General features: G+C 37.4%; 1 protein-coding gene across 16 annotated transcripts in view; it reads right to left on the bottom strand.

Moving 5' to 3' along the window:
- Window positions 1–21,728, bottom strand: part of MBNL1 (muscleblind like splicing regulator 1) — a 146,507-nt gene that overhangs the window by 107,883 nt on the left and 16,896 nt on the right. For 12 of the 16 annotated variants that reach the window (XM_080929417.1, XM_080929415.1, XM_080929408.1 and 9 more), the window contains exon 2: window positions 11,260–12,294. The exons of 2 other annotated variants lie outside the window; for them this stretch is intronic. In XM_080929417.1, the coding sequence (XP_080785543.1) occupies window positions 11,260–11,433 (174 nt within the window). In that variant the 5' untranslated portion in view covers window positions 11,434–12,294. Of the gene's footprint in view, window positions 1–11,259; window positions 12,295–12,561; window positions 12,711–21,728 lie in introns of those variants that run through there. 2 more of the 16 variants (XM_080929416.1, XM_080929413.1) reach the window with 2 other exon arrangements.

Here is a 21,728-nt window from a genome sequence, read left to right as displayed (position 1 = left end):
CAGACCTTGTCTGTGCCATAGAAAGCAGGTTTTTTTACTTGTTTTCTTTCTAACATATGGTATATAGCTTTATGTGATCATTCCAAAGATCCAAACTTGACTAGGATTCAAGAGGCAGCAGAAGCATCTAAGTGTGGACCACTGGTGGCCACTTTCTCATCACTCTGAATGTCAATATTTATATGCAATTATAGAGATTTCACAAAAAAAATTCATTCCCAGAAAAACAGAATGAAGTCCAATCTAGAAACTCAGAAAGCACCAAAGGAAACAAGACAAGAAAAACTCAATCTATAGCAAATTAATAAAGGAAAGAGACAAGCCAGAAAACTGAAATCCAAGGACAAGGAACACTGCCCTCCTTTCCTTGTAGTCTAAGGAGTTCTGAAGAGAAAACATCAGTTTGGTATATCAGAATACAAATCTAAGCAGCTGCCCATTCCATACAAAACATTTCTAATTGGCTCTTTGTCAAAACTGGCTAACAGAAACGAGACGCTCTGGGGCAAGGCTCTTGTCCCACCAGCTCGTACTTCGGAAATGAACTGCTCTGGGAATACTTTTTTTGTATTACAATGTGTAATCCTGATCTCCTATTTACCAAGAGCACTAATATTTGATCAATATATCCTCAGTAAGAGGGCAGGATTACACATTGTTCTTAAATATCTAAGAAGCCTAAGAATTTATTTCATATTCTGAAACCCACTCTTTATGCCACATCTTGTACAAAAATGAAATCATATCTTTTATTAATAGTTATTTTTATTATATTTACTATGGTATAAAAATCTTAAAGAAATACATATATAATTTATATATTCTGTTTTGAAATATTTAATAAATTATTTATATTACATGAAAATTACTTTATCATAAATAATACAGTGAGTACATATTGAAAATATACATGGAATACAAATTTTTGTCCTAGATAATTTCTGAAATATCCTATTTGAGTCTAAATACATAAATAAAACACATGATCGGAAGATGTTTCGGGAAACAAAAATTTTAATTGTTTCATCTAAATTCTAACATCATGGTCTACAAATGGCAGAGGTTTTGAAGTACATATTTTACTTCCAATATTATAATTCCTAGGAAAACTACAAAATAAGATGAGCTTGTATCTCATACAGAATGACATCAACAGTTTTCTGGTCTTACATATCAGTGACTAAAAACAGGGCATTTCATTCTAACCAACAGACACAAGGACGGTGATTAACTGAGAAGTCTCCTTATCAGACACCCTTTCATACTACTGCCCGGGCTGCAACTCCGCTGTCGTTCATTTTTCTAGAACAAACTGTTTTCTGATTTTCTACCTCTCCTGTTCCCTGCAAGGTATGAAACTATGTCAAACATCCAGACCAGAGTCTATATTCAAGAGTACTGGCTAAAAAGGCCACTAACTTTGAATGAGAATCCCTTACTAGCAATTGTTCAGAGATGGTATTGCTAAGAAAACTCATCAATGAGTTTTGTAAAGTACCTTCCTCATCTTAAATTCAGACAACTGCTATAACTGAACCAATACTTGACCAACCCTTTCATAGAGAAACTCTTCGGTAATTAAATGCAGGCTGTATGCACAAAATCATGCTATAAGGTTTCTCAGTATTAATAGTTTATGAACAAATTTCCCAGCAGATAGGCTAAATGTACAAGCTATGAATGCAGATTGGCTGTGTTAAGCCCTAGGAAGGTGCCTCTCACTGTGTGAGCCTGGAGAAGTAACTTAACTAGAGTAACTTTCTCACTCTATATAATAATTAATTTTAAACGTGTTGCCTAAAATTCAATGCTACTCAAGTTTATGTCACAAAATGACAGAATGACTATGGGATTAGCTAACTCTCCTGCCATATTAAAGCCAGCAGTGGCCATTCTAATAAAAACATGCAGAGTATGCAGCTTCTCCTACATAAACGTTTCTAGTGTTTCAGGTAAACATTCAGATTAAAATATTTCTTTTTATTATTTTATGGTCTTATAATAGCCACTAGTCTATCAACAACCAAAGAGGCCAAATTTTGTGTGTTTACCCTTCCATTGGGATTTCACAACTATCTAATACAGAAAGTAAACACTCAAAAGCACAATGTCTGCTGCTACATGAAGGGTGTGTGAGCATCACATATTTAGGGTTCTACCTGGTGACTATGCAGGTGGGCAAAGCTGCCAAATTCCACCTTGAGCCCTTTACAGTGTCTCTCACTGAGACACCAGCTTGCCTTTTCACCTAGGTTTGGCTGACAAAGGCTTCCAGCATCTGCTTTTCTCTTTCCTCCAGTTTAAAACTTGGATTCTGGTTTTCACACATATAGCTAGTGCTATGACTGACTGACTGAATCCACCCCTAAACCCTCTAAAACTCTTAAAATAAATATTTCTCAAGAAACATTCTCTTCTCTATCATTATTCATCTTCGGCAGGAATGACAAAAGACAGTAGCTAGTAACAAAGACACTAAAAGCACTGGGCATTTACTGCTGTGCCTATGTATGCCTTTGTATTCAATAGAGTATTCTCAATCGAATCTTCAATCATAGATTTCAAGTATTACAGAAGCTAATTAAATAGACCCCCCCTATAAAATATCTGCAATATAAATGACTTTCCTTAAATATAAATAATGATTTATAGCTCATCAGAGGTTAAGCTAAGGGTTGTTTGGGGGATTTTCTTTGTTTTGAGATTTTTTGCTGTTTGGAGATTTACTTATTTTGATTGTTACTTGTAAATATATATTTGAGTTCTTTCAAGGACTTTAGTTTTTTTAACTTTGCTAAAATTCATAGAAAGCAATGTCTAGTAATAAAAGTTCTTCAGAGCAAAAAGTACAATAAATAAAACCATGATGATAGTCTCTCATGGCCTCTCATGGCAAGACTTAGATTTCATCAGTCCTCACACAGCGTGAAGAAATAGGACATACTGCGGTGTATTACATTCAGAACAGAGATCTTTCTAACAGAATTGTTCATTTAAAAATTAACTCTTCAAGTCTTTCTTTCCTCATCATTCTTCTTTCTTCACCTGCCTTTTGGCTTGCCTCCCCTTAAGGAGAATAACCCTTTGTGAAACAACATCATCTAGCAAAGAGAAATCTGGCTGCTGTCCTTTCCAGGCTGAAACTGATGGATAGAAGAGCTTACTTGATAGGGACATGCTACTAAGCTTGTTTTCAGTCAAAGAATGATTTCAGAATATTAGATGAGCAATGATTTCTGAAAGCAAATTATTCTCTGAATGCAGTAACATGGCAAGAATGAATTACAGATGTAATTTATCCATCACAGTGATCCTAAATACTAATTATGTCCGTATCTGTAGAGAAATTGAAAACGATAGAAAAATTCCCCAGCTTTGCTAACTTAAATTTTCCATGTTTTATTTTGTGTAATTTACTGTCAACTATTAACTGCAGATGCTTCCTGTCTCAAGGGGGAACAGCCTGGACCTAGATATTAGCAACTCCAAGTTTGTGCTGGAGGCAGAGAGATAGCTCTCAAAGCATACTGGAGTTGCATGGCCTTTGAAGCCACAAGGTTGAGGGCCCGACAGTTAAGCCTCAAACTCATCCTAATGCAACATACAACATGCTCATCAGTAGATAAACTCAGATAGCTGTATAGCCCTGAACCCGAGACCTCAGGTTAAAATGAAATTTCCCTCTGAACAAGATAATCCAAGACAGAGGCCTAAGCCTGGGACTTTTAACTTCTTTCTTTTGGGTACTTGCTTGTTCTGTTACCAATTGTGGTTTGAGAGTCAGTAGTTGTGGGGGAAAGTAAAGCTAACCCACTAAAGACATTTCTATCCCCCTTCTTCAAGTTGCTCTCACACTGACCTTCACATTACTGTTCAAAGTTTCCTTCCTAATCTCTACCCCAGGCCCTCCTCCCTATAATCAGCACCATGAGGACAGCATTGTTAACATCTGCCTTGCCAAAGTCCAAGACAGAATATGCTTATTATCCTCTTTAAATTATTAAATCCTTATACCTTCGCAGCTCCTAAATGTCTTTGTTCTTTGCATCTGACCCCTTAACTATGACTGTTATAGAATGGCAAGAAAGAAAAACAAAATAAAATTTTGAGCTTGATCACATATTTCCCCAGTACTGCTTGTGATCAACACTGAAAGCACCTTCATAAAGCTACGGGAAGACAGTGAGAGCTGATAAATTCTACAGCTCATCCAGACCAGCACAGGACGCTTCTTACAAGACGTTTTTTACAATGAAGACTTCCTACCTTGGAGGTGATCCCCACAAGATGTTTACACTGCAGTCAACTCTGCTCTTGAAAACCTCTGCAGAAACAAGCACAACTCAAATCTGGCTTGTGGTGTCCCAAGAATCTAGGAAAGTCATTCCCAGGTTCTACTCCCAGCTAAATTCCAAAAACCAACTGTCTTCTTGAAACACTCACTGGTCATAGCAGTTAAAGTCTGTGATACCAACAATACTTAAAATTTCAGTGAAGCTCACAATGTGTTTGTAGAGTCTTCCTGGTTTAATTTGTAGCCAGGATTTAAGGCATAACTCAAGAACCCTATAATTGCTTTGGCTTCTCAGAGTTGGCCTGATGCTTTAACAATGTTGGTGCCAAACAATGAAGACATTGGGCCATTTTTCTTCTTCCTTATTGATTTTATTTTTTATTCATGAACTTGCCCAAATGCATGTATAAGTACCAAATGCATGGCTGGTAACCATGGTTTAGAAAAAGGCACAAAATCTTCTGGAACTGGAGTTATAGATAGTTATAAAACACTGTATAGGACCTGGAAACTAAACTTGGGTTCTCTGGAAAGGCAGCCAGTGTTCTTAAGCACTGAGCCATCTCTTCAACCCTCTTCCTAGACACTGAGGCAGCTATCTAGCTGATTACATTGATACTGTCTGAGGTACTACACTTAAAGTCATTTTCTTATCTTCTAGAACAGACTCAATCTTTGTGTCTAATGACACTATCTTCTTGCTACCTTGGCTTCCCTTTTGATCTACCTGATAACTCAAAACATAACACAATTATATGTATTTACTGTTATTGACCTACAACTTCAATTTACCTTGAATCATCATTTACTTATGCTCAAGCACTAGTGTATGATTTCTTGGTTGATTCCTCAGAACATGGATATGTAAATTAAAAATCGGTGTTTGTTATGATGTGATTGAGTACAGAAATTGAAATAAGGCTAACAGGTGTCATGTTCACAGCTTACAAGTTGGCCCAGCTGAGCAACACTTGGTTTCTCTGTACTTCACTGTGCCTATCTGTCAAATTTGATACAATTATCAGAGTTGTTGTAAACTCTTATCATAAAATGAAAACAATAATAAACCCAGAGCGATTCACTAACTATAGGCTCATTTCATTCTAAACTAAAAAAGTAAAAAATATATTTGCGAAGGAACTACAAATAAAAATCAGGAGAACCACAAAATCTGCTGCCATACAAAATCATTTTGGCCTTGTACATCTCTGAGAATCAAGAAAAATCAAATTTGACAGTTCCAGAACTGTACATGTTGCTTAACTCTTCCCTAAATAAGAAATGAGGTCAACTACTAACACTGTGTTAGTAGTTACCAGGATAGGAGAAGAATGTGTTACAAGGACCAGGCCCAGAGATACCTGAAGTCAGTCTGCCAGTAAGGGTGTACTGTATAATGGGTTCTACAGTTTGGAAACTGTCACTATATTCTCAAAGATAAAACACCTTGCTCCTAACAAATCAACATAAATCAAAATTTAAAAAATATCAACAAATATTAATGCCAGAAAAGAGCTGATAAGATGATGTGTATTTCGAGATAATTTTACAAAGAATGTTAATTATAAAATTCTTTAGTTGGTAGAATACTGTAAATGAGTGTTAAGTTACATGCTTACTAGAGTGAACACTGTTTAGTGTTGCTGCTTCAATGGAACTCACAAGGAATTACTGCTGTAACATACAGTACACTGTCCAATGGAGTATTCTCAGCCCAGACTTTCCAGTCACTGCTACTCAAGTTTCTCTATCAGAAGTACAGTCAAAGGTCAACTATTTAGTTACCCATTTCTACTGACTCTCAGGAATTCTGACCTAAGTCACATTTTGGAAATTTATTCCCTTATCTAAGAGCACAGAATGTGTGTCTGCCGAAGTTTAAAAGGGTAGGGTGGGGGTAATTTCCTCATGAGAAACACTTTGTAAGAAAATAAAGGACTTTGTGTAGGTCTAGAGGGAAGCAGAGACATTGATCAGCATGAAAGGCAATGGACTGGTAATGCTGATAGTTCAAACACTCTACTTATCTTTAACAAGAAAAACAACAGGATAGGCTTCGAAATTTAAGGCCCTGGGTGTCCCTGAGGGCTGAGAAGCATTCTGGATTTTAAAGCTTGTGTGAAGCATGTTCAGCAGTGCATTTACCCTACACATCATAGACTCTTAAAACCTCATAACAGAACTGCTATGACGCTAAGAACCAGAATTAAAATGTAAGTAGTTTTAGATGTCAAACATGCAGATAAACTTTGAACCTGTTTACACTCCATGCTGCTTTGGGTTTAGATAGCTTTTTAGTTGACCATGCTAACACTGTGAAGCAAGGCTAAATGAGGAAAAAGGAAAAGTATATTAAAATCTTACAAAAGAATGCAAAACAGCAAGAATCTATACCTTAATAAGCTTTATGTCTTGAATTTTGCTTGCCTGACAGTTTAAAAACATTCTCTAACTTAAAAGATTGCCTTTTTAAACAACCATTAAAAAAATAAAAAAAAAAAAAAAGAAGAAGAAGAAGAAGCAGAGTTGTGGAACCCAGCTGAAATGGATACATCTACAAAACAACAGCCCTGCACCTAAAGCTCAGGGAACACTGTAGAAGACAGATGAGAAAGATCAGGGAACACTGTAGAAGACAGATGAGAAAGATCAGGGAGTTTGCTACGAGACTGTGTCCCCTAGTAATGTCAGTAGTCAATGGCTGCTTAAATATAAGCTGACCAAGGACAAAAATCACCATGCCACAGTGGACATAGCAAAGGGGAAATACCAGGGGGACTTGACCCTACATAGAAAAACCACAGGGAACAGAGGAATAATGCTCAGAGTAGTTAAAATTAACTCCCTAAGAACACACCAATTGGTTATCCAATACCAAAATATCAGTCCTTAAAATATACATACAAATTACATTATACAAATTGAGTAGGTGGCATTTATGTATTTAAGGGAAAAATACAAATATAAGAAAGAGAAAGAGAGAGAGAGAGAGAGAGAGAGAGAGAGAGAGAGAGAGAGAGAGAGAGAGAGAGAGAGAGAGTATACACATATCCACATATGCATGTAGCACGTAATGAAAAACAAAGCCATGGACTTGAAAGAATGCAAGAAGGAATATATAGGCGGGTTTGGAAGGAGAAAATGGAAGGGAAAATAATATGATAATATGATAATCTAAAAATAAAAGAAAAATGAATAAAAAGATGTGTATAAAAATCTAAAAATATAAACATCACATGAGGCAGCTATAACAACTGAGCTTTTTGTTAAGGAAATGTTGCCGTCAGAATTGATGATTTTGCCTTCACAGGCACAGGAACAACTTCTCAGTGCTGTGAACTTTCTGCTTACTGAATACAACAGGAACATGCAAATCATCCAGGCTGCAGGAAAAGGCATCAGAAGCTTATAGACAATTACTGTAGGAGGAAACACTAAAATTTAGTTTATCTGGACTTACAGATTTCGTGTGTTTCATTTTGCAGGATTATCAGCTAAAACTGCCTTAAACGCATGATGAAAGGACTATGATGGTGCCTTTGCAAGAACAGCAAAGATACTAACCATTTCTCTAGGGGACACAGACTGTGGCAATCATGGAAGGTATTCTGAAATTAACTGCCATCACTTTGGGGCTACCTCATCAAGTCAGGCAGGCCATGCAATCCAGATGTTAACACCAGAGATTTATTTCTACTGAAAATATAGTAAACAATTATATTTTTGCTGTAATACATTCAGCATCACATGAAAATACTCTGTTCCCATAAACTCAGAAGTATGAAGAGATCCTGGCAGAATGGCACTGCATCACATCAGTGACAACACCATCATTCTACTGGCGGCTTGCACTGCTGGAGTCTTCTCTTTTGATCTCCACCCCCCCGCTTTGGAGCACAATTCATAAGCCATAAGAGGAAAAAAAATCCTTTTCAGAACAGAATAACGCACTTGATCAATTGTTCTTAGTATCTGAAGTGCCTAATGCCCCCAGACCTGTAAGTTATAAGCACTTCAGGCCATGAGTAGAATTTACTCTTAGACTACTATGAATTTAAACTACAAGTACAAAATAAAATTAAGTTAATAAAGTGCTTAAATGCTATTTAATTTATACTCTTGACTACTACTTATCTTGTGTTTTCATATGTGTTTGGAAAGGTCCAATATACACATATATTCCTACTTATCACAGTCCATTTTTGAAAAACATGTACTATGAACTTGGACTGTCCTATCCAATCCTTCAATTTAAAATTACAGTAATATGTGTACTGATTCCTTTTACATAAATAGTTTTCTTTTGTTCAACTTGTTGTGTGTGTGTGTGTGTATGTGTGTGTGTGTGTGTGTGTGTGTGTGTGTGTGTCAGAGAAATGGAGAGAGACAAGGAGAGTGAGTGAGTGAGTGAGGGAGGGAGGGAGGGAGGGAGTGGTGGAGGAGGATTCTTCTCTTCTAACCAGAAGTCAGCTATAAACCTAAGTCACCTGGGAGTGTAGCCAAAGCTTGAAACAGCATGGCTAAAGGGTACAGCCATTTCACAGGGTCCTCTCAGAGTATTTGGTTTGCTTTCCTAACTTTCTAAAAATAGTAGATTACACAAGCTACTTCCATCTCATGGCTCAAGAACTCAAACAAGGCTGGAAGAGAAATGAAAAGTAATATAGAAAACACATTTCATTAAACCAGTCAGGATATTAGAAGTTTTGTGAATTCCTTCTGTTTACTGAAACAGTGGAGATGATCTGCTGGTTGCTAGCTGGCAAGCCTGAGAATGCTCCCAAACTTCAAAACTTCCAGCATGAGTCATACAGATACTAAGTGTTTTAAGATGTGTGCTGGATCTGTTTTAGCCACAGAACTGAACACCACAGGACCACCTAAAAGGTAGAATTCCAACAAATACATCCAAACTCTGTTGACTGACTCTCAGCAGTTATTTCCCGGAAATCTAAGGAGGTTCTGTCTGGGTATAAAGCTCTATCACAAATAAATTTGGGTTGAATTTTCCTTCTACTCAAAAAAATGTTTTGCCAAATTTTAAAACTAAAAATTTCAGCTTTTCTTAGAAAAACAAAAGAAAGGAATAATGTTTGCTGTGATTAGTTGGTATAATAAATTCATTTCACAAATAATTTTTAAAACTTAACATATTTTATTTCTTTTTGTTGGGTTCTTCCGTTTCTTGTTGTGGTAACTTGTTTGTTAGTTTTAAAATCCTTGATGTGGGGGTTGAATCTCGTTAGGGACACAGGGTGTCTGTAAGCAGGACTATTGCTTTACTCAAAGGGGAACTGTTCTCTGACCACAAGTGAATGGTAACTAAAAACATATTTGGAGTTGGAAAAATAGCAACTGAATACTAATGCTCCACAATGTTTCCAAAACCTGTGCCTGCAGGTCTTCTGTAAAACCATTCAATGTCACAGCCAAACTAATGTCCTTCTTGTTCTAGTTAGAAGTTTACCACCGATTATCTACAGGATTAAAAATGGGATTTACTAAGAATTGGGTCAAAAAGTAGTCATTTATGGAGAAAGCTGTTTGCAAACAACAGCACTTAGTCCTTTGCTTCCCGAGTTATGGATCCCGGCCTCTCATTTCTCCTGAATTGGTGAGCATTAATTCAGGACTAATGTTAACAACGGAGTTATCAACACTGTTCCCTTAGATATGTGTTTCAAAGCCAAGCTAAGGTAAAGTAGTCATTTCTATCTTCTCCTTATTCATCTTGGCTAGTACTTTGCCTACATAACCTGACGTCTTAACAGAGGTCATGGTTACTAACATTCACCTCCTCATATCCTACTGTGACGACTGAGTCTTAAACATTTGGCAAAACCATTACCAGTGAACTAAAAGCAAACACTTCTAACTACCCTGATTTGATAAAGGAGCACTTGGATTACTGTATGGTTTGTTTTTAAACAGACATAATGGACTCTGAGATTCCTTCACAGATTTCCATTTGATGGTGACCCATCTTGGAAGACTCAAAGAATTAAGTGTAGGTATTTAGTATTCAAAAATTAATCTGATTAAATCTAGTAGGATGAAGGCACCCTGAACACATTTCTTGACAATGTATCAAAACAAAGATGTATGCTCTTTAAAAAATCCACTTTAAACTTGATACATGGCTTACAAATTCAGTGATAGTTCTGTGAATGTCAAAAACACTAACATAAATAAGTCATTTCTTCTTATCATTCCCACAAGCCTAACTTCTAACGTTTCTCATGAAAAACACTGTAACAACTGGCAAGAACCTCACAGAAAACGACCATCTGTAATACCTCAATATGAAAAGCCCAAATGAACAACAGGACATAGGAGTTTGTGCCTATTTACAAAGTCTACATTCAATATAGCATGTGTTTTGGATATGTTACTAGAGCAACTTAAAAAAAAAACTCACTTCTAGTCATGTTTCTGAAAAGTACATGGCGTTATCCATTAAAATCATCTCATAGAAAAAGAAAATCTTTAAGAGAGTAAAAATGTTAGCTATGATTAGCTGAGATAAAATTTGCCATTAATTTATAACAGCTTGACAAAGTTTATCAACAAATACAACATATATTCATTCAGTAGTGGCCTTATGATATATGAAAGTCAAAACATTCACCATTGCTGAACAAAGATTCTTACTTATTATCACTAAGTCACAACTATACCAACATGTAATAGTTTCTGCTTTAGGGGGGAAAAAAGAAGAGAAAGGGGGGGGGGTGGAAGCATGGAATTTGGAGTTAAAGGCCTGATAAAGTTATTTATAACAAAGTTTGGCTGGACATGATTCTATGAGATTTCTCGCTGAATGCCCCAGCCCAACCTCATGAACCAGAACATGCTGAGTAACTACAGTGTTACAAAATAAGCCATAATCCCAAATTTAGAATAAGATGTACTCATACCCCTTATCAATTATTGCATATCCTTAAAAGGAGGTAATATTTACTCACTTTCAGTGAATCAAAGCAGGCGATTACTCGTCCATTTTCAACTTGGCAGCTTTTCGAAGGATGTGCAAATTTACATTCCGTGTCTGGTCGTGAGCAAGTCCCCCTTTGAAACTCTCTACAAACTTCCAGTGTTAGCCATTTTGTGTCCCGAATTGGTGTGACACTAACAGCCATGTTTATACTTTACAGGTAGTTAAATGTTCAATGAAACCAACAAACCCAAACCCTCTCCAAAAATAAAGAAAAAAAAAAAGAAAAAGAAAGAAAAAAGAAAAAAGAAAGAAAAATTCAACAAGCAAAACAAAACAAAACAAAAACTAAACAAAACCGGAACTGATAAAACTCAGAAATGTGAGAGGATTGTGAAAAATGTCCAAAAGGCTGCTTCCCCAGCCCCCGCTTTAATGGACATGGAAAAGTGTGACTTCAGTATCAAGACCTCTGCTAGAAATTCACAGCATGAAACTGTTAATTCAAAGAGGTTTTGGTGTTTGGAGAAATACCACGATTATAAGTAGCTGGGTGTTTAAAGAAGGGCCTGGAGTCAGCCTTGTGCTCAGAAACCCCTTCCCAGTGCCAATTTGGAGCCGAAAATGCAAGCATGAAAACGTGGCAGACCCTTTGACACTGAATTTCCAAGCTGCTTTCAGCAAAGTTGTCTGACAGGGAATCTCCGCACAGCTGATTTGCGATGGAGTTTGGTGGTGCAATCGGTATTGATTAGTTTGGCATAGACAGATGCAGCAGTTTAGAGCAAAATCGAGAAAATGATTTTTTTCCTCCTTGATTTTCTGGCAGAAGGTATCTTACTTTTTCAGCAAACTTTTCTTCTAAACTAAAGCAGCCTAGGGCAATGGCAGATACTCAGAGCTTTCTCCTGATTAGAAGTAGAAATGGGGGTGTCTGGGCTAGAGGTGGAGGGCGGATGTGCTGTCGTCACAGTCTAGCTGGCAGCAAGCAAGGCAAAAGCAGAGGCTGCTCTAGAAGCGGTTCCAAGCAGCAGAGACGTCAGGAAAGGCACTTCTTAGTACCAACCTGTAGAGAAAAGAGATAGGTTAAGATTTACTAAGTAGCATTCACTGATATCCTATAGCAGCACAACCTTGCCCTGTGATACCAGACTAAGCAACTCAAAGTCAGCCTCATTCTCTCTCTCTCTCTCTCTCTCTCTCTCTCTCTCTCTCTCTCTCTCTCTCTCTCTCTCTCTCTCTCTCTCTCTCTCGCTCTCTCTCTCTCTCTCACTCTCTGTCGCTCTCTTTCACACACACACACACACACACACACACACACACAAATACTTACAGTGAGGCATATTGCAGCCAGCCATCGTAGATTTATTAAAAAGGGGGCCGTTTCCCCTTGTGAAGCAATGCATGATAGAGAGATAACCAATCACAGATAGTGTTGCAGCAATATTCTGGGCAGAAAGCCAATAGTGTGGGTTGTCTTATGAAAGGTCGCGCCTGTCAGATGTTCATTACTATGCTATAAGCACAGAAAATGTCCATCAGATGTGACTTATTCCACTGCAAGAGGACGAGCATGTGGGTTTTGAATTTACCCAACATGCAGTTAGTGGACTAAACCATGTTAGTTTCCAAACAGCTTCTAATGCAAGTCCAAGGACTTGACAATCAGTACCAGGTAATGAAAAGCAATGTTTAAAAACTACAGCTGAAGTCCAAGCTGTGCCCCCTCTGGTTCTGTGCAGGGTGGACACTCAGCAGCCTGCCTTTGCTGTCTGACATGTGAATAAAGGCAGAAAGGGGTGTTTACAAATGGTACGGTCTCCTGACCTATCCAATTCACTTCCTCCTAAAGCCCAAGTCCTGCCCCTCTGCTGAAAGCAGCACTCATACTGTAAAACTATTCCATTCAGCCATCAGACACTTTATCACTTTATCTCAGGCAGGCGAGGTATGAACAAAAGCATCCTTTATTCAGACGTTTTTTAAAGCAGAAGCTGAAGTCCTGTGTTGAGAATAAGGAGTGCAGTGTTGTCAGATGTCTGGTAAATCTGAAAGCCAACCTCCGGGGAGAAAGTGATTCCATTGCAGGAACATTAATTATTAAATGAGCAATTTGATTTGGGCAGTCTGATGCACTTCAGGGGCTCAGCCCCACATGGAGCAGGAGGGCAGGGGCTGAGCCAGCTGCCTTCTCTTAACTCAGGAGAACGCTTTGTAGAACATGGATGGCAGTTTCGCTTCTTAACAGCTCACTTTCTCTTTCAATCAAGGCAAAAAAAATCTCAGAAAAACTAACTGGTTACAAAAATAAAAGCATGTATGTTTTGGTTTGTTTTCCTTTTGAATGTTGTCAGTGAAGTAAGGCTTTCTAACTTGTACATCTCAAACCAGCACCGACACACAGCGGTAAGTCTCCCTTTTTAAAGGAGCTGATTATGAACGGTAGTTTTATAATTTTGAAAATTAGAACACAGGATATGAAGACACCAATGCTTAAAAGCATAAATATCTAGTAGGATTGAACCTTTAAAACTAATGCTAGTATGCGTAATATTGCTCAGGAAAAAAAATAAGCTACTTAGCAAAGGTATTTCTATTTAGAAAACACTACATGGCAAACTACAATTTGTGATACAGACTTGAGAAGTAACTGATCACGGTGTTCAGGAAGGTTGTTTTCAAAGTCCTCAGACTCTAAGGCACAGCTGCCAAAGCAAGACTAGTTCTGTGCAGTTCTGTACTCTAGCCACTATCCTGCATCTTTACTCAGCACTCACAAAGTTTTGGGCCTCCATGACATGAACACAGAGCACATGTGCCACTAACGCTTCAGTCCACACTGCCTTCCTCAGCCGCCACATGCCTGGAATCTCTGTTCACTTACACATGAATATCACAATGTCTGCATTGCCTCTACACAGCAATCCCTGTCCTGCATGTTCATGCCCACACATACTGAAGCCACCAAACCACATCTCAGGAGCAGAAACAACATTCATCACCTCAGCAACCCGAGAATGCTGATTAAAAAAGAGATTTGGTGTCCCAAAAGCACAGGCATATAAATGATTATTTACCATAGCAGGACTCAGCTTACCTGAAGACACAAAAGTAACATACATGTATCCATGTAAGCACATGTGATTGGAATCAAATACATAGTATAAATTTCGGGGTCCTGCAGGCCCTCCTCTGCTTAGCAGTTTCTGGGCAAGCATTGAACACTGAGCGGTTCCTTCTCAATCACAGCCTCCAAGTCTTCACCACTTTATTTCTCTCCTTTTCCATGTTCCCCTCACTCTAACTGGTTGGTGGTCTCATTTATCACATTTGTGTCTTTGTTCAAGCGTCAAGTCACCCTTGGGTAGGAGTTCTCCCTGGACTTCCTGCTTGTCTGACTGTGTGTCTTCTTTTACAGTTCTCCTGAGTATAAAACTTCTCGAAGCTTCTAGGTTGACTGCTTTCTTCTCAAGACCCCTTTCCTTTTCTAGACCTAGAGATCTAGAAAATAGCAGCTGGTTCTCAGTCCTCACAAGTGTTGAAGAGGACACTGTAAGGACTAAACTCTGGCCTGGCTGTACGTCTGTGCACAACCCTGCTCCCAGCAAGCTGTGTATAGACACATCAGCACATGCTGCTTTTCCTGTCACTCACTTCTGAACCCATGTCAACGCAACTATCACACTGTCACTTTACTGCTTTACAAAAGTTGACAAACCTCCTGTAAAAGTCAAATGTTACCACATTTTAACTTAGTGCCACTTTGGTGTTTCGCCATGTATGAACCAACACATACCACTCTTTAGCTTCTGATCCCACATCCCTATTTGTTTACATAGAGGAACTCTCACAAATCCTGCCCAAAACAGACTACTGGAACCCCACCAACATATACACACTATCACTCCATCTGGCTGAACACCCCACGGCCCTGCAACCCACCACATCCATTCTTGCTTATATTGCTATTCAGATACCATCTTCTCTGTAAAGCTGGAGCAACCATGAACAACAACAACAACAACAACACCCACCACAATTCCATCCCATAATATGTTACTTTAGGTCTTTCTAAAATTACCATCTCCCTGACAGACCTTAAAACACAACAGATACTATTAAATGTTTAACATGTATAAATTTTATTCATATTAATAAAAAACAGACATGTTTAGGCAGCCATATACCCAGTCCTAAGGGAATACTTAGTTTGAAAGGACAAGATCCAAGCAACGTGAGATAGAAGGGTGGCACCATTATAAATATCCATATTATTCAGTGGTAAAGAATATAAAATAATATAAAGCTAATTTCTTGGCTTGTTTATTTTTCTTATCTATCAAGCCACAGTTTTAGTGACACTTAGAATGAAGCATATATAAATTAAAATTTTGCCTGCAGTTCATAGTTTTTTAATTTTATTTTCATTCCATATAAGAGATATCATTCAAAAATTGCAACTAGAAAATTATAAGCAAGTTTGTAAATTGATCATATTAGAACATAGGCAGAAATGATAATTAGCATGTTTATGATTAGCCAGGTAGGAAAGTTAATAAGGAGAATGGACATCAATCTGTATACATTTAGTAAATTAATTTCATGAAACTGCTCGGTTTAAAGTAATACTGCAAAAGATTAGGCCAACATTGAATTCTCAAAACGTAACAGTGGCCCTACAAACAGAGACAGTTAGAGATAACATTTAACAGTGTGTGGGCTTTCAGACTTAGGGGACTAAGGGAACTGGACTTCCAAGAGTTTGAGGCCAGATTGAACTAGAGAGTGAATTCCAAGCCAGCCTAAGCTATACAATGAAAACTGTCTCAGAAAAGAGGATGAAGAGAAGTGGGAAAGAAGAGAAGGAAGAATATGGGGGGGAGAAACAAAGAAGGAAAAGAGGAAGAACAGAAAACTATATGGGTGATATAAAAATTATAAGAATTTTTGAAAAAATTTTCTCTAGAAGTAAGATATTTTTTCTTTTAAAACAATTATCAAATGAAATTAATTTACTTCTAAGATATTTGATAATAGGTAAATTGTCTCTGGCATGTTTCTGTCTCTATTTCAATATGCTATAAATAAATAAAATTACCTTAACAACAAAATGGTTGTTTGGGGAATTTAAATGTTTTAGAACAAGATTCAAACTTTCTGATGTTTATAGAATAAATTCTCTGTGATTCGCTGATCAATTCCCAACCACTTCCTTTACTTGAGCCATATGGCATACCCTGGAGCCAAATGTACTTTACCAAACAACCAATTTCACCTAAAGTAATATCACAGATCATGTGAACATTCTAAGGTAAAGTATATATAAAAAAGGAAATAGGTAACATAAAACAGTCAAGACTATAAAAGTTACAAAATAAAGAGAGATAAAAGATCAGAAAAATGATAAAGAAAAAAGTGGTGAAAATAAAAAAGGGGTAACTGAGGAAGCATCAAGAGCTGTCCTCTGCTCCTGTTCCAGTGAGCTTAAGGCACGGGCAGCAGACACGGTAAACACGTGCCTGCTGGGTGTGTGGTAGAGTTCTTTCCGTGAACTAGGCAGCCTCTAGAGAAGACCTGGATGCCCTGTAACATATGCTATGTGATGAGAAAATGAAATGAGTGGGGTCTCATTACAATTTTTTATTTACTAAGATAGTTTTAGTCTGAATAGAAATTATAAATTATTCCACTGTGTAAGTTTGGAGATGACAAAAAGGAGACCCTAGTCCAAAACATTTTTTCCTGGTTGCCAGTATCAACAAGACTGGTCGCTCACACAGTATTTTTTCTCAGCACTTGTCCCAAATATTAACGGACTTCAGGATGAAAATAATACCTTTTCTGGAAGCTCTGCAGCCATAGCGTTCCAGCTTAAAGTCCCAAGCTGTGTGTTCTGACACAGAAACTGTGGTTTGAAAGGGTAGGCATAACCTTCAGAAGTACTGTTCTTAGAGCAGAGCTGCTGAGCTTAGTGTTTGTCAGGGTGTGTGTAAGTGAACATGGCATGGAGATGCACACTGAGTCATTTTAATAGGTGCCCAGAGTGCTGACACCAGCTTGTCTAGCATGTTACCTGTCACTTTTACATGTCATGACAAATCTTTAATTGAAATATTTAGAAGAATAAGACCAATCTAATGTGTTGGCACTAAAATCATGGTGACATGCAAATGACGGAAGTTATGGATAACTTTCAATGACACATCCTCTCATGGCAGAGACAGTCGATGTGACCCACTGGTTTAACACACTACAGAAAAGCTGGGGCTAAGAAAATGTTGTGTTCACTAACTTTTATAAGGAACCTGAGGTCTGTCAACACAGTCTTAAAATCCTTATTCGTTCATGAATTTGGTTCCCTAAACAGTCAAACAGCATATGGTAGGACAGATAATAAAGGAGTACAGGTTACTAACTACAGCATTGTTAAAGAACTACAGAACGGTATCCAACTTAGAAAATGATTTTTAAACAAAATAAAACCCATTTAAATACAGTTAATGATTTAGAAGTGGGTTTTGCACACATACATGAGCTGCTCCAAGGCCCAATACATATACCCCAGAGTGCAGCAGAGGACTCCTAGGTCTGGCCTCAGTAGGAGAAGATGGACCTACACCTCCAGAGACTTGAAGCCCCAGGGAGTGGGAAGACCCGGTGGTGGGTAGGGGAATAACCTCTTGGAGCCTGGACAGGGGTGGAGGAACGGGATGTGGACCGGTAGACGGGTAAACCAGGAGGGGAGCAATGACTGGACTGTAAAAAAAAATAAAGGTTGTAAAAAAAGTGAACGTTGAATTTATTTCTACAAAAAAAAGAAGTTTTAAGGTATTAACATCAAGAGAAGGTAGCTATTATAATGATTGTTGTATTTCATATACTAACCACTAGCTTTGTAGCTAAACAGTCCATTGGTCTACCTTTATCAAAAGTGGTCAACCTCTTCCCTTTCCCAGAACAGTCTGGGCTTTTTATAAGAGAAGTACATGATATCATATCATATATCAACCAGTGGAAGTAAGGAAAGAAAGAAGAGGTAGAGAAGGAAAATAAACATTTATTTCATTGACTGCTTCTGGGCACATAACTCCCATGAGCACAGGCTAGTTTTTCTCTATTAGGAAACAAATAATTACCATGGCAAGACTGTACATAGGTGGTAGACAGATAGGTGAGATATACATATGACTATGGGACAGGGAAAGGATCACAAGAGACAGAGACAGGCACAGATGATACAGACACAGATTAGCACACTAAAATACTAGTCTCAAAGTATATTCAACAAGTTACATTGTATGGGCTCCAGATGCACAGCTTGAAACACTGGCAATTTCATCTTTATAATTAAGTGAAAGCAATACCAACTGGCAAGGAAATAGGAGGCACCAAAGCTCCAACAGAACCACATCTGAATGCCTCCTTGACTGTGAAGTTAAAAGATTTGTTTTAATACAAAGTACAATTCCTATGCATTTTCTTATGATACTTTGCCAGCGGTGTAGCATTGCTCTCTGTTATCCAAGAAAATAGGAGCTAACTGTGCTGTTTCACTGTTCTTCACGAGGAAACACTAACCCTTTACTCCTGTTTTACACAGACTTTATCTTGTTACCTTCTTGTAGCATATCTGATCTGTCTGTAACATTTACTATTTCAAAGGGATAAATAGAAACCAGATCGCAGGCAATGATAAAGTTAATGCTATTAAATCTACAACAAGAAATGAGGAAAATTACCTGCCTCAAATTTTCAGGGAAAAAAAAAGGTACACTGAAAAACCCAGAGTTCATCCTTGTGAAATGAGCCTGTCCCAGCTGCTAATGAGAGCCTGGGGCACAGCAGTGGTGTTACTCTGATCCTGGACTAGGACTGCAAACCATTCTCAGAGGAGAAAGAGTTTTTGACAGAGTAACGAGCAGCAAATGTAATATTTAATATATGGCTTCTCTTTTTGTGACTAGTACCACCAAGCTTCTTTATGAAGTTGGTGGGACTTCGATGTAAAGGTTTAAAGATGATTATCCTCACTGTTACAGGTGAGTGGCAATGACATCACTGTCCCTACACAACTCAAAAGCATGACAATGATCAACAGGAGAACTAAGAGAATGAGATTTACAGGTACTTGGTACTTTAGTGGCATCTGCAATTGAGAGAGCCTTCATTCACTATGCTGTCTGGCTTCCCTTCAACTAGCCCTACAATCTCCATAATTAAACACGCATATTTCATTTAGCAGACGCAAGTGGCATAAAGCATAAAAGTGGCATGTGAAGAAATAGAAGATTTAGTTTAAAACCCACCCAAAATATAATTTCATCTCTGTAAGCACCAGACTTAATCTGCCCTATTTTATATGAGACTTCTGAAATTGTAACAACTGGTCTCACTACTAACAACTAGATTTGGGTGCCAACACTGTGATTTACAACAGCAAGCTCTTGAATTTTATACATTGGATTTAAATTCTAGCATGGTAAACTATGTCAGAAAAAACTTTCTGGACTATGTCTACTAAAAATTACCCTCAATATATTGCTTCATTATTAATCATTGTGACAAAAGTATAAAAACATTGTTTACAATTAAATATCCACAATAATTTTTCATCAGAATACAATCAATAAAACCATGAGATATAACAGTATATACTATATAATTATTTGTATATATTATTTGTATATGTTATGTGGCAATATTCTAACAAATGAGTAAGTACACTTCCCTTAAAGAAATACCGTACACAAATTTTTCTTCTTTTTATAAAATCAATGAAGTATTTTCTTAACAAAACATTTCTTATTCCAAAGTCATAAAAACAAACCACATGGCTGCTTCAGAATTCGTCATTCCAATCCTAAAACTATTTCTACTGATAGATTTTACATTAATAACAACCTGAATTTCATCTATTATTTCATGTATTGCATGAGTTAAGCTTCTTTTTAAGTTATAAGCTCAGATCAGATTGTTTACAATAAGAAATGTCAGAGAACAAAGGCACATCACACCTCACAGTCTCACTGTGGTGCTTCTCTGTACTATACATAGGGCTGGCTTCAACTAATTAAAAATTTACTGAGGCCCAAGATGCTAAATAGCACCAAATTTTCTTGTTATTCTACTCAATAGATAAAATTTGGTTCATGTTATTATAGGTGTTTTAAGGATCTCTGTCAAAAGAAAGAGGCCAATATAACTACAAGTTAACAGCTATATATTCCTTCACTTGGTACCTCTTCCCTTGTGAGTGGTGACCTAAATCAATGTTGGGTTTTGACTTCTTAGGAAGACTGCAAGTGCATGTAAAAAGATTCTTCTTATGTTAGCACCACTTTAATAACATAAATGCTTGAACAATAAGGCACGATCATGTGTTAAGTCTGAACTAGAACAAGTCTATGCTTCCAAGAAAGCATTTACCGGACCCTTTTCTCAACAATAAAGCATACTCTTGGATGTCTTTCTGGTAATTTGAGAAGACATTATCGCTCAATCTCCACTGTGGGGACATGTAGAGAAGCATGAAATGCCTTTCTCCTGTAAAGAGAAACTAAATTCTTTGTATTTTCAAAATCTGTTCAATATTGCTCCCCTTACAGCAGCCAACCAATGGAGCATTTCTAGCATCAGTTTCCTGTTCCTGCTAATGCAAAATAAAGTACCACATTGCTCAAAACTAAATAGGTAAAATAAATATGTATCATTCTTGAATTTTATAATAATTTGTCAAAAAGACAATTTTAGAAACTTGAATAAACATTTGTATTGACAATCATGGGAATGGGCAATATATTTGTTTCTGATTAATAGTAGATAAGCAGGATGAAGTATCTACAGGAACATTAGATATGAAGACCTTCCAGCATTATCATGTCATATGATTAAAGGGATGGTTTTATTATACATTATTTCTATAAATGTAAAAAATGTCATGTTCCCCATTCTTCATTAGAGACTGGCCAAAGGTAATTATTTCTAACAACTTCCATAAGCAACGCAAAGTGTCATCGAAGCATAACAGAATCTGGAAAGCCAAGGTAAGCCTAAACTCACATGCCATGTGGGTTTTAACTTCAGTCACTTATGAATCTGGCGCAGGCTCTTCAGGAAGCAGCTTGCTTGCATTTCCGGTTAAACTACTATAGTAGGTATACCATGTTCACAGCAGAGTTTTCCTGTGCACATTTGTCTTGTTAGAAAATAAAAGCATCCTCCCCTCACTCCGCCCCTTCACAGTTTCAGTTACTAAATAAAATAATTCATGTGATAGAGTATTGGCAAATAAATTTTAAGACTCAAAACAGATAGATGGCAGGATATGAGCATTTCTACTTCTTCTATTCTTGTTTTGATAATGAAATGTTATGTTGTTTTAAGATTTAAAAAAAGTTATGTTCTCAGGAGATAAAATCAAAGAGTTTATCAAAATGTGGTACTTTCTAAAAGAAGTACATATTAACCAAATTAGCAGGGCAACTTGAAATCTGATCCCTT

Source organism: Micromys minutus (genome assembly GCF_963924665.1).
Source record: "Micromys minutus genome assembly, chromosome: 15".
NCBI lineage: Eukaryota > Metazoa > Chordata > Mammalia > Rodentia > Muridae > Micromys > Micromys minutus.
Note: the sequence above shows the minus strand (reverse complement) of the source record. Positions and strands in the feature narration are given on the sequence as shown.